This window comes from Stenella coeruleoalba, assembly GCF_951394435.1.
Source record: "Stenella coeruleoalba genome assembly, chromosome: 3".
In the NCBI taxonomy this organism is placed as follows: Eukaryota; Metazoa; Chordata; class Mammalia; order Artiodactyla; family Delphinidae; genus Stenella; species Stenella coeruleoalba.
Genome location: NC_137148.1, coordinates 168931116 through 168943822, shown reverse-complemented (window position 1 = coordinate 168943822; position 12707 = coordinate 168931116). Strand labels below are relative to the sequence as shown.

The following is a 12707-nucleotide window of genomic DNA, read 5'->3' as shown; positions in this document are numbered from 1 at the left end:
TAAAGCTGATTCATTTGAGGGTGGACCGATTTCTCCCCCTGGATTCTGGGACTGTATTTCCACTGAAACGCACAGTGCCTGGCACAACAGGCCCCCAATAAATGATAGTGGAAAAAATGAATGAATGAATGAATGTAGTGCCCTGAAGCCTGTTGCGTGCTGGACCCTTTGCCCTGAGTCTTGGTCTTTGTGTCCCCAGGGTCCCCCTCAGGACCTGTCTGTTCATCTCTGGTAAGTAGAACCACTTTTTAAATTTTCAACTTGGGGTGCTTTGGGGTGGATGCCTGGGCTGGGCATTGGGGTGGGGATGGGGGCTACCAACCCATCAGTTATTCATTCTTCAAACCTTGGGCATTAACTGCTGGCTCCAGCCCTATGCTGGGGGCTGCTGAGGAGAGAACAAACAAAAGAAGGTCCCTGACTTTGGGACATTATGTTCTCACCGGAAGGAAAATGATGGTGATGATACGATGGCAGTTCCCTCTCCCCACCCCCACGCCCCCTTTCTTTAAGCACCTACTACTGATAGAGCAGTGAGGGATGGAGGTTTTCAGTGTTGCTTTGGAACCCACTGACCTGGGTTCAAATCCTGACTCCAATATTATCCAGTTCTGTGACCTTTGGCCAGTTACTCAACTTCTCTGTGCTTCCGCTTTCCTCTCTGGAAAACAGATGAATAATATCTGCTTCATAAGGCTGTTAGGCGGTTTCCATGAGCCTAGAAAGTGCTTAGCTCTGTTCCTGGCACACAAAAAGCACTTTATTATCTGTTATTATTAGCACCCGTTGTTACGACTGCATTTCATGCATTCTAAAATACACATTTTTCTCCCCCACGTTTTAACATCTCTGGCATTGGAATGGCTCTTACAATGAGTGGTGTCTGAGTCTTCTGCTTAATTTTATGGGTAGTTAATTTTTATTTCGTAATTGCCCACGAAACCACAGTGAATTTTACAATCATTGGCATCTTAGATTCGGACATGCTATGGTATTGTTTTTATGACCGTGTGTCAGCACTTCAAAGACACATTCAATTCCGGTAGTAACACTTTGAAGTACGTGTTATTCTTACTCTTTTTCTGCAAAGGAGGAAACCGAGGCTCAGAGAGGACAAGTGATTTGTTCAGTATCACCAAGTGAGGAAGTGAAGGAGGTCGGATTCGAACCCAAGCTTGGCTGACTCCAAAGCCTGACCTTATTACCCAAAGGGCATAATAACACACCCGTGTCGTGATTGCCTACCATGTATGAGGTGCACCAACTGCATTATTGCCGTTTGTCAAAAATGTCCCTCTGTGATGGGCAGTTTTATCTCCTCTTTTCAGAAAAGGAAATTGGGGCTCAAAGTAGCAAACTCAGTTCCCGAGGTCACAGAGCAACTAGGTGGCAGAGCCAGGATTTAAACCGTGGTCACCTGAGGCTGTGCCCGCTCTGCCCCTGCCCTGCCAGATGTTGTCACCAGGTCACGAGGGCCAGAACTGGATTGAGGAGAGTGAGACCCTGACTTTGGGTGCAACATTTAAGGGGGTGCCAAAACGCTCAGGCATCGAGATCCATACTATTTTAATGCAATATTTAAAAAATCGAAAGCAAGGCAAAAAAAATGTGTGATGAGCAAAATACCGAAACTGTAAATAAAGACACAGGATATGATAGGGCTGGGAGTAGGGAAAGGTGAATTGTGGTGAATCAGGCAACTGCAGAGTCAGATCTTGTCCTTATTTAAAATTTTGACATTTTACTCATCACAGATTTTTTTGAACTTATTTTTAAAATTGAGGTGAAATTTACATGACCTAAGATTAACCAAAGTGGCATTTATGTTAATATTTAAGTTTATATTACATATTCACATTTATGGACCATATAATTATGTATTATATAAAATTAATGCATATTATGCTATATATTTATAGCATATATTTGTATTCATATTTATATATTATCTATAGTATATATTGTGTATAATTAACATACATTATTTATGTTATATTCACCTTATAAATATAGTCCTATTCACATTTACATGTTATCTGTAATTATATAATTAATATATATTGTTATATATTTACATTTATAGCATAAACATATTTGTATTTGTATATAATAAATAATTCATATTTTATATGATAAATGTATTGTCTATAGTTCATATATATTATTTATGTTATATATTTAAATTTATGGCACAAATGTATGCATAGTCCCACATATATTATCTATAATTATATAGTATATGATTAATATATATGTTATGTATTTACATTTATAGCATAAACACATTCATATTTATATATTATTTATAATTGTGTTATCTATAGTTATATTTTTTATGCTTATATTTATGCCATAAATATATTCATGTCCACACTGATACATCACATATAATTATATATTATCTATAATTTATATATGTTATTTATGTTATATATTTACATTTACAGCATAAAATATTCCTAGTCACACCTCTATTTATTTTTCACATCTCTTGGGCTGGCCAAAAAATTCGTTCAGGTTGCCCCGGACGGAAAGGCCCGAACGAACTTTTTGGCCAGCCCGATATATTTAATGGCATCGAGTACATTCACTATGGTGCGCAAACAGCACCTCTATCTAGCTCCAAAACATTCTCATCACCCCCCCAAAAGAAACCCCGTCACCTTAACCATCACCCCCATCCCCTTCCCCCTGCCCTTGACCATCCCTAATGTACGTTCTGTCTCTATGGGTTTGCCTGTTCTCGATGTTTCATGTACGTGGAATCATACAGTACGTGCCCTTACGTGACTGGCTTCTCTCAGCATCACGTTTCCAAGGTTCATCCGCGTTGTAGAATGTATCAGTACTTCATTCCTTTTACGGATGTTTTTGCACTTTAAAAATACTGCATTAAAATACTACTTATTTTACTTGTTATTATTTATCTTGATGTCTGAGTTTTGGGGCTTTTGCCCTTTAAATTTTGTACCTGAGGCTATCTTTCACTCTCCTCACCCTATTTCCGTCCTGGTGACCACAGAGATGGACAGACAGTGGACACTCAGTAAATACCTGTCCAGGCATGCCAAATTCCAAGTAAAAGAAAGAAAACCCAACAACTGTTTTTCTATACTCACAGTCTCAGCAATTCTAAAACCAAAATGTGTGGGATTTTCTTCCTACATCAAACGATTCTCCAGTTCTCCAGACACCAGCTTGGGTGTCCTACAATTCAATTCAATTCTGACACTGTTTGTCTGGAGTTAGCATCAGATCCCACAGATGAAGGGCTCAGTCCCACGAGACAATCCCCCACTTCAGATGCCAATCACAAGCTCAGGCCACCCCTACTTCTGACCCATCGGCTATAAATGGGGGGTTCCCACAACCCCCTCCTTGGGTTTGGTAATTTGCTAACACAAGCTCACAGAACTTGGAGAAACAGTTTCCATGCTAGATTACCAGTTTATTATAAAAGGATTCAACTCAGGAACAGTCAGATGGAAGAGATGCACAGGGCAGGGTATGGGGAAAGGGGACGGAGCTTCCACGCCCTCTCTGGGCTTGCACCCTCCCCGTACCTCCCTGTGTTCACCAACCTGGAGTCTCTCCAAAACCATTCGGTTGGGGTTTGGTTGAGGCATCATTACGTAGGCAAGATTGGTTAAATCACTGGCCATTAGTGAACTCAACCTCCAGCCCCTCTTCTCTCCCCATATGTAGGGGTGGGGTGAGGCTGAAAGTTCCAACCCTCTAACCACGTGGTTGTTTCTTCCGGCCACCAGCCCCCATCCTGAGGCTATCGAAGAGCCCCCAGTCATCTCATTAGCACAGAAAAAGACACTTATCACGTCGGAGATTCCGAAACTTTTAGGAGTTGCGTGCCAGGAAAGGGTGGGGGGCACAGAAACCAAATATATATTTCTTATTGTGTCACACGGAAACACAGTCACACCCAAAGGACCGAGTTGTCTCCTGCAATCCAGGGGTGAAACCTTGGGTGTGACTTACAGATATCTAATGGCCACTGCCACTTCGGGACTCTGGCCAATGCCTCCCCCAGGGTTTATAGTGTCTAAGGGCGCTGCTAGACCCAGGCTGTCATTCACTTAAAAAGAAATCACAGGGGTTGGGGGGAAAAGCAGCCTCAATAGGGCAACATAGGGGCTGTGTGGACCTTTCTCCTTGGTGTATCTCGACAGGTACGCGGGCCCCATGGAGCGAGCCGCGGCGGAAGGCATCCTCACCAACCGCTCGGACGGGACGTTTTTGGTGCGACAGAGGGTGAAAGATGCTGCAGAATTTGCCATCAGCATTAAGTAATTCCTCCTTTCCTGACCTATCTCCCCTTGTGACCTGGGCACTGCAGGTGCTTAGGAAGAAGAAAGATGTACAGTCACGATAGTTATCTTTTATTGAGCTCCTGCAGGGTCCTAGGTGTTTTTAATCTTTCTGATTTCTTTTACTCGACTGGCAACCCACAGGAAAGAGATATGCTTCTTAAGCGAGGCTCCAGGAGGCATTTAGCATACTCTAGGAAGAGGCAGAAATGCAATCTGGACCCAAGTCTTGCAAACCCCGGCTTTCCTGCCTTGCTGTTTCTTGGGTTCAGCTTCTTGCTTGTGGTGACTTATTTCCTTGTTGGTTTTGTCACTGGGTCTTGTGATTTTAAGCGGGGCTTTCCCTGTGGGTATCTTTGCTGCCTGGGTCCCCAGAGATTTTGCATTTGCTTCTGTTGGGAATCACCAACAAGTTCATTTCTTTTTCAGGTTAAAATATTTTGGGTTAATTCCTTAGTTTCCCAGACTCCACAGGTGGTTTAAGAATAAATACTAAACCCATAAGAGGGTAGGACTGAGGTTATGAATTCTCAAGGGTGACTTTTCTGTTTTGGGTCTGAGACAAGCTTTCACATGGTCCCTGCTGTGCTCATGGGTGGGCTTTTCTAGACCACCTCTTTTCCTGAGGATGTAGCTTTTTGACAGTCTACCCTTATGGGTGTGGGTGGGTCTCAGTGCCAACTCTCTACCCAACAGGGATCCAGTAACTCATCTCATATTTCTATGTGATTAAGACATATGCTCCTCGGGAATTTCTTGGCGGTCCAGTGGTTAGGACTCTGTGCTTCTCTTGCTGGGGGCTGGGGTTCGATCCCTGGTTGGGGAACTAAGATTCCCCAAGCTGTGTAGCGTGGCCAAAAAAACAAACAAAAAAAAGAGTAAAAAGACATATACTTTTAAGTTTCATCCTCATTTTTGGCCTCTGGGGATTTCCCTTACATTTTTGAGAGCTCAGCATTTTTTTCACGGCATTTCTAGGGGTTTTTTGAGTAGGAGATTTTTTTGGTTATCTAGTTCTTCATATTGGCAGAACCACTTCTGCTAATTCATGCCTCTTCCTTACTAGTCTGTGGTCCGCCATATTGGTGGAAATGGATCCCTTCTCGCACATCCTTTAGATTCTATGGTCATTCATATGAGTGGAAGTGGAGATTTCATTCTATGTACTCTACAGCAGTGCTTTCTTTATAAGGTATTTTTGACTTCTCAACAACCCCGTGGGTCAAGGAAGACGATTCCTGTTATATGGAGGAAGAAATTAAGGTTTAGAGCAGCAAAGGCTCCAGGGAAGGGATCCTGTCGGGCTCCAGCGGTCGCCCCCTCCCTGAAGTAGCCAAGAACGCTTCTTCCATGGTTGGGGGTGTGTAGCATGGGGCTGAGACTCGACAGGAGATGGGACTGAATTCCCAGACTCAGGACCCAGTGACCGTCTCGCTCTCTTTCCCTGCTTCCAGGTATAATGTTGAGGTCAAGCATATTAAAATCATGACAGCAGAAGGACTGTACCGGATTACAGAGAAGAAGGCTTTCCGGGGGCTTATGGTAAGGGCCAATGTATCCCTAAACCCAGCCTTCCAGAATCTAGGTAGGACCCTCTCTGAAGCTCCACCTTGGGACCCCCTTTCCTACATTCAGAACAGCCCCTCCAAGAGGCACTATGGAGCAACTGGCTTTAAACTCATGTTCCTAATCATCAACACGGAGAAGAAGAATAACAACAAAAACAACAGTAGCATCAGTGAACATGTACAAAGCACTGACCGAGTGCCAAACATATCATAGATAGGACTGCACGTCATCCGCTCAACTCACTCTCTGAGTTCCCGTTTCACACATGCGGGAAACTGAGATTTAGTCCTCATCTGGTATCACCGAATAGCAGAGCCCCTATTTTTGTCAGATGTCAAGATTTAGCTCTGCCTAATGTGCTTAATGACCATTTCACAGAGAATCCAAATGCCTTTCCAGTGTTTTTGTTTCTATTTGGTGCCCTATAATTTGGGGCTGTCTTTTAGACATCTTAAGCCCATTGGTTTAAGGCACACGGATCCTAGCCATGGTCTGTGGATGCTTGAGGATTCTGGGAATCCTCTGAAAGAAAATCCATAAATTTGCATATATTTGCATTTTTGGGGGAGGAAGGTATCTCAAATTTCACTTGAGCCTCCAATGGATCTTTGACTGCCCAAAAGATGAGGGACTGTTCACTCATTCCACAAATCTATTTTGCCCCCAAACTTTTTACTCTGAAAGTTTTGCCTGCCCCCATTTTTTATTTCTGAAAAATTACTGAAATGTTGCTGGAATAGTGTCATGAATATTTGTGGACCTTTCACCTGGATTTACTGATGGCTAATATTCTTCCTCTTTGGCTTTCTCTGTCTCCCTCTCTCTCTCTGCGCACACACTCACACATTTATTCTGCATTATTTAGGAGTAATTTGCGGGCATCGTGACCCTTCCTATAAGTACTTTAGCATGACTATCAAAGACATTCTCTTGCCTCACTACTGTATCATTATCAAAGTCAGGAAGTTGAACATTGATACAAAATTATTATAATAATACACAGCCCATTTTCCAAGCTCCCTGATTGCCTGAATTATGTCTTTTATAACCTTTCCCCCCTAGGATATGATTAGGGGAATCACACATTCCTTTCATCTCCTTAGTGTCTCTTTTAATTTGCGATAGTTCCCCAGTCTTTTATTTATTTCTTTGGTCTTTCATGACTTTGCAACTTTTGAAGTCTAGAACTCCAAAACATAAGACATTTTGTTTTGCAGAATGTTAATGTTGACTTGACTGTTTCCCCACTGTTAGAATCAGGTTGAGCGTTTGTGGAAGAAGTATTCTTAAACGCAACACATCTGGGACTTGAATTCAGATCAATTTATTATAGAGGCCAGCTCTTAGCTGCTACGCTCTATTGCTTGTCCTGGGACTGAATTCTGGATCTGCCCTTTTCCAGCTGTGGGACCCTGCACGAGCCTTCTCTGTGACTCAGTTTCTCCATTTATAAACTAGGGGACTCATCAATGTTTTCACCTCCCATGATTATTAGGAGATTTTGATGATGTGTGGTTGCACACTGACCAGCACACAGTAGGTACTTAGTAAACAGCATTTATTATTATTACAATTATTTGTAAAAATAGTGCTCTTGACACCCAGGGAGGGTTGGTTTTGGTGAGCTGGTCATCAGGCAAGTTGATTATTTGGTAAATTTATCATGAAATGAACTGGCTGTTAGGAGAACTGTCTTGAGACAATGTGATTTCTTCACCATAAAATGGTCCTGGCTGACCAGGAAGAGAGTGAGCTCCCCATCGTGGGGAGCATTCAAGGTGTCTTTTGCCAGGGAGACCAGAAGGAGGACCTGTTTCACATGAGGAGTTGGATGTGGCTCCTTCAGCTGTGTCCCCATTGTGGGCTGGCCCTCTGGGAGAGCATCTGTTCTGCTGTTTTCTTTGCAGGAGCTCGTAGAATTCTACCAACAAAATTCTCTGAAGGATTGCTTCAAGTCACTGGACACCACCCTGCAGTTCCCATTCAAGGAGCCTGAGAGGAGAGCCATCAGCAAACCACCAGGTAGGCTGTCTCCAGCTGGGGGCCTGCTGTGCCAGCTCCTTCCCATTGTGGAGGGAAAGTTTGGGGATGCCGTGGACATTCCTTCCTGTGGGCATAGAAAAGTCCTATCTGTGAAACAGCTTGAGCTAATTCCCACCTCCTGTTTGTCCCTTTGCTCTTGAGAGATTTTCATATCCATTTACTTGGACGAAAGAGTTTACTTTCATATTTGGGAAGATGAGGACACTAGGAACCAGAAGGGTTCTCACCTACACATTTTAAGCCTTTATTTTTGTATCAATATCAGGCATGAATTAGTATCAATAACCTCCCACAGAAAGGCAAGACCTTTAGTACGCTCTTTCTTTCCTTTTCCTTTGTATCTCTTACTCACCTGGTTTGTTGAAGTTATTTGGAATGTAGGCTACGGTTTGCTATGAATGAAAACAATCACACCTTATATTTTAGGAATTTTTTCTTCACCATTGCATTTCACTTTGCAAATTCAATATCAAGAATTATCTAGACAGTCTATATTTCTTGTTTTCTGTGTTTTCCTTTATTTTTAAAATTTCTTATTCTGATTCAGATTTTATTTTTCTGGAGTGCATTTTGGAGTACGTTTTGCAGAAAAGTTGCCTGGGTGGTGGAGTTTCTGAATTCTTACATACATGTCCAAAAAATTTTTTAAGAGGGATTTTAAAATTAATTATTGTTAAAATGTTTACCAATAAAATAACAATTCACCACTTCAAAAGTTATATTTTTGAAAAAGCAACACCAGCATAACATTAGGACACTGAGACCAAAATTATCCCTATTCTCATCACCCAATCAAATAAATGTTTCTATCTGTCTGCAAGTTACTTATTCATCCCGGTGAATATTTGGATGTTCAATCTTAGCCTATTTGCAGAAATACTACAAATTAATTTTATAGTCTGCAATATCACTTAATATTGTACTTTGGAAAGTTTTTCCCTTTCTTATCTTTCTCCCTCTCTTTTTCAACCCTTGGACTTCTTTAGTATGATTAATATTACCTAGAATGAGAACTTCCACATCTTTCTTCTGTTTCTCTCACTATGAATATATACGTAACATTTCAAAGATCATAACTGGTATTACTTTCTAAGTTTGGATGCTGGTTGGGCTAGAAGGATGATTCTGGGAAGACAGCTGTGTACACTCAGAACACAGGCCACCCAACACTCAGCGGAAGGAAGCATTGAGGAGCCCTTCTTCATCCTGGTCTATTGGAGCATTGTCCTCCCACTGCCCCCAGACGGTAGCTGTGTGTCTGCTCCAGGGCCCTTTCCCACTTCTGCTCTCTCCCACACAGCAGGGAGCACCAAGTATTTTGGCACAGCCAAAGCCCGCTATGACTTCTGCGCCCGGGACCGATCAGAGCTGTCCCTCAAAGAGGGTGACATCATCAAGATCCTTAACAAGAAGGGGCAGCAGGGCTGGTGGCGAGGGGAGATCTATGGCCGGGTGAGTTGGGGTGGAGTTTGGCAGCCCCAGGGAAAGGGTGTGGGGTGAGCTGGCTCTCGTGAAGCTCTACGGGATGATGGAGTGGAGTGAGTGGGCAGGGGCTCGTGTGAAGGGCTTCCCTGGTAGGAAGGGATGAAGGAACAGATTTCATTTATGCGCCTTGCACTTATTTATTGAGCACCTACTATGGGTCGGGCATTTAGCTGGGTGCCAAGGAGACAAAAATGAGCACAGTAAAATCACTGCCCTCCTGAAACTCATAGTCTGGTGAGAAGCACAGACCTGTAACCATGCAGTTACAACAGTGAGTGGTTGAGATTGAGATGGGGAATCATAAGGCACCTTGGGAGCCCCCAAGGAACCCCCAGCTCATCCTGGGAGCAGGTCAGGGCGCCTTCTGAGAGACCAAGCTGATCACTGAGGGGTGAGTTAAGTCAGCCAGGTCATGGGTGGTGGGAGGTGTGGGAAAGTATTCCAGAGGAACCAGCACGTGCAAAGGCCCTGGGGTGAGAGAGTGATTGGCATGTTTGGGGAACACGAGGGGAGGGATTTTTCTATCTTGTTCACTGCAGTATCATCAGTGCCTGGAACACTGATTGTCACATAGTATGTCAATCAATATTTATTGAATGCATGAAAAGGCAGAACTGAGACCAACCGCTTTTGCCTTTTGTGAACTTTTGTCTGCCTGAATTTGGACTTTCAGGAGGGACCTTAAATTTTCTCAAAAAAGTTTCTGTCTGGTTCTTATTTTTGTCTCATAAGGCAGAAAGTATTCTTTATTTCATCTGCTGATGAATTCCTAGCCTCTAGAATACTGCCTTGCTTGTATTGGTTTCTCAAAAAATATTTGTTGAATGAAGATAAAGACACTGGTTAGGAGCTTCAGTTCTACCAGAGGGAAACATGTGAAAAGTGACCTAGATAATTGCTTAGGTGAACAGTTTTAGGAACCTTGGAGGGTAAATTTAGTGTGTGGTAGAGAAGAGTTAGGGCTTGAGGGGGGATTTTGGGATGTTTAGGAAGGTTTGAGCTGTAAAGAATTCATCCATCCATCCATCCATCTATCCATCCATTCATCCTTTATTTCATCCATCCATCCTTTATTCCATCCATCCATCATTCCATCCATCATCCATCATTTCATCCATCCATCTATCCATCCATCCATCCATCATTCCATCCATCTTTTTTTTTAACATCTTTATTGGAGTATAATTGCTTTACAATGGTGCGTTAGTTTCTGCTTTATAACAAAGTGAATCAGTTATACATATACATATATCCCCATATCTCCTCCCTCTTGCGTCATCCATCCATATTTTCAACAAATATTTATTAAGTGTCTACTGTGTGCCAGGAACTATTCTAGGCTTTTGGAACTCAGTGATGAATAAGACAGACAAAAATCCCTGGCCTGTTGTAGTGAAGGGAGGGGAAACAGACAAGAAGCCCATAAATAAGTAACATATATAATCAATTAGATGGTGAAAAGTGTTATGGAAAAGCAGGAAGTGGGGATAAGGACTGTTGGGGTGGATGGGGTTTGCAATTTTAAATAGGATGGTTAGGAAGCCCTTACTGATAAGGTGACATGTAAGTAAAGGACTGTAGGAGGTGGGAGTGGTCAGCCGAGGGTGTATCTAGGGGAGGTACGTTCTGGGGTAGAAGGTATGGCAGGTGCAAAGGCCCTGAGGTAGGAGGGAACCTTCCTGGTGTGTCGAGGAACAGTGGGAGAACGTGCAGAGGCTGCCCTGACCACTTCCCTGTCTCTTTCCAGGTTGGCTGGTTCCCCTCCAACTATGTGGAAGAGGATTATTCTGAGTATTGCTGAGCTTTGGCACATTGCCAGAGCGATGAGAAACTCTAGACTCTGAGCCTGGGATGAGCAGGCAGCGGGCCTCGGGGCTGTGAAAGGTCCTGGCGGGCTGAGAGTCCGGGATGGACTGTGGAGGGCTAGCGCCCAGCTGGCAGGCCTCCTGGGATGATGCCCTGCCTTGGTTAATTTATAATACACTGATTTCCTCTTGGGTCCCCTCGAGAAGGCAGGGCTCAAGTCAACCGCTTTTAATAAAATGATGAATGGATGGACTTGTGTCAGACCTGGGAAGGGAAAGATGGGCAAGGGCATTGGGACACAGACAAAAGCCCCCCTCACTAATTCCTGCTTTCCGGCTCCATCACCTTTCTCTGCCATTTAAAAGAAAACCTGAAATAGGAAATGGGACCCCCACGTGGCAGGAAAGAATTTTACGCTCACAGATTCCAGATCACAAACATGGAACTCTCATTTTTTTTTCTGTAATAGGACATAATTACTATTTGGAGCCTCTCCAGTTCTGCTAAGTGGTAAAAACCTTCATCTCAGTTGAATCTGGGTCTCCTGAGTCAATTCTCTCCAAGGTCATGTCTCAACTCCAGGGGCTTTGGCGCTGGAGTGTTGCAAAGACTGCTGGTTCTTGGTGGTTATCTTCCATCACTGCCTCCTGCTGAGACGTAATTGCTTCTGTTTCATCTTCCGTGCCTCTGCATTTTCCACATCCCTCTTGGCTCACGCAGCGCATCTGGCTTTTTCCCCTTAAATGCTGAATGGAATGAATCTACATCCTGGTTTCCCCGGGACAGTCCTGGCTATTGCCCTAGTGTAGTTATTAACCACGATCCTTTTCATTCTCCAAAGTGTCCTGGTTTGGATGATAAATTATACAGTCACTGTCTTAGGTTGAGCTGCTCCAGAAGCAGAGCCTGAGACAAGGATTTGGGGGTGCAAAATCTATCTGGGAGGTGATCCGAGGAAGCAGCTGGGATGGAGCAGGGAAGAGAGACGGGAAGGGGAGGGAGACACAGGGAGCGTGGATGAGGTCACAGCTTTGGGCAATGGGGGTTCCTCTTTATTCAGGACCTCTGGAAGTCAGTATAGAACAAGCCTTGGAGTTGACAGGCAAGGGAGCTGGGGTATTTATCCACCAACTTCCATTTGTCACGGCTTGAGAGCTGCTCTTATATAGGCAGTACATTCTCTGGCGGCCAGAGAACCACAGGCATATTTGGAAGCACTGACCTGTAGGGACCTTGTCGGTACTGGGGCACTATGGGTGGGATGCTGACAGGGTCTGCACAGTCCTTGGCAGCCATGCCCACTCAGTGGATGCAGGGTGTGGGGAAACTCCGTAGAGCCTGCTCTATCCTGGGGTCCGGGGGGCTCCAGGGAAACTTTAGCCCTCATCTGGTATCACAGAACGGCAGAGCCCCTATTTTTGTCAGACTTCAAGACTTAGCTCTGCTTAATCTGATTAATGACCATTCCATGGAGAATCCAAA

At 43.8% G+C, this 12707-nt stretch overlaps 1 protein-coding gene across 1 annotated transcript in view; it reads left to right on the top strand.

Moving 5' to 3' along the window:
• Positions 1-11220, top strand: part of VAV1 (vav guanine nucleotide exchange factor 1) — a gene marked incomplete at its 3' end in the record, with an annotated part of 50700 nt that extends 39480 nt beyond the window's left edge. The window contains exons 22-27 of the mRNA XM_079917289.1: positions 200-231; positions 4185-4301; positions 5777-5864; positions 7799-7913; positions 9235-9386; positions 11167-11220. Coding sequence (XP_079773415.1) covers positions 200-231; positions 4185-4301; positions 5777-5864; positions 7799-7913; positions 9235-9386; positions 11167-11220 — 558 coding nt within the window. The remainder of the gene's footprint in view (positions 1-199; positions 232-4184; positions 4302-5776; positions 5865-7798; positions 7914-9234; positions 9387-11166) is intronic.
• Positions 11221-12707: the final 1487 nt, after the last annotated feature.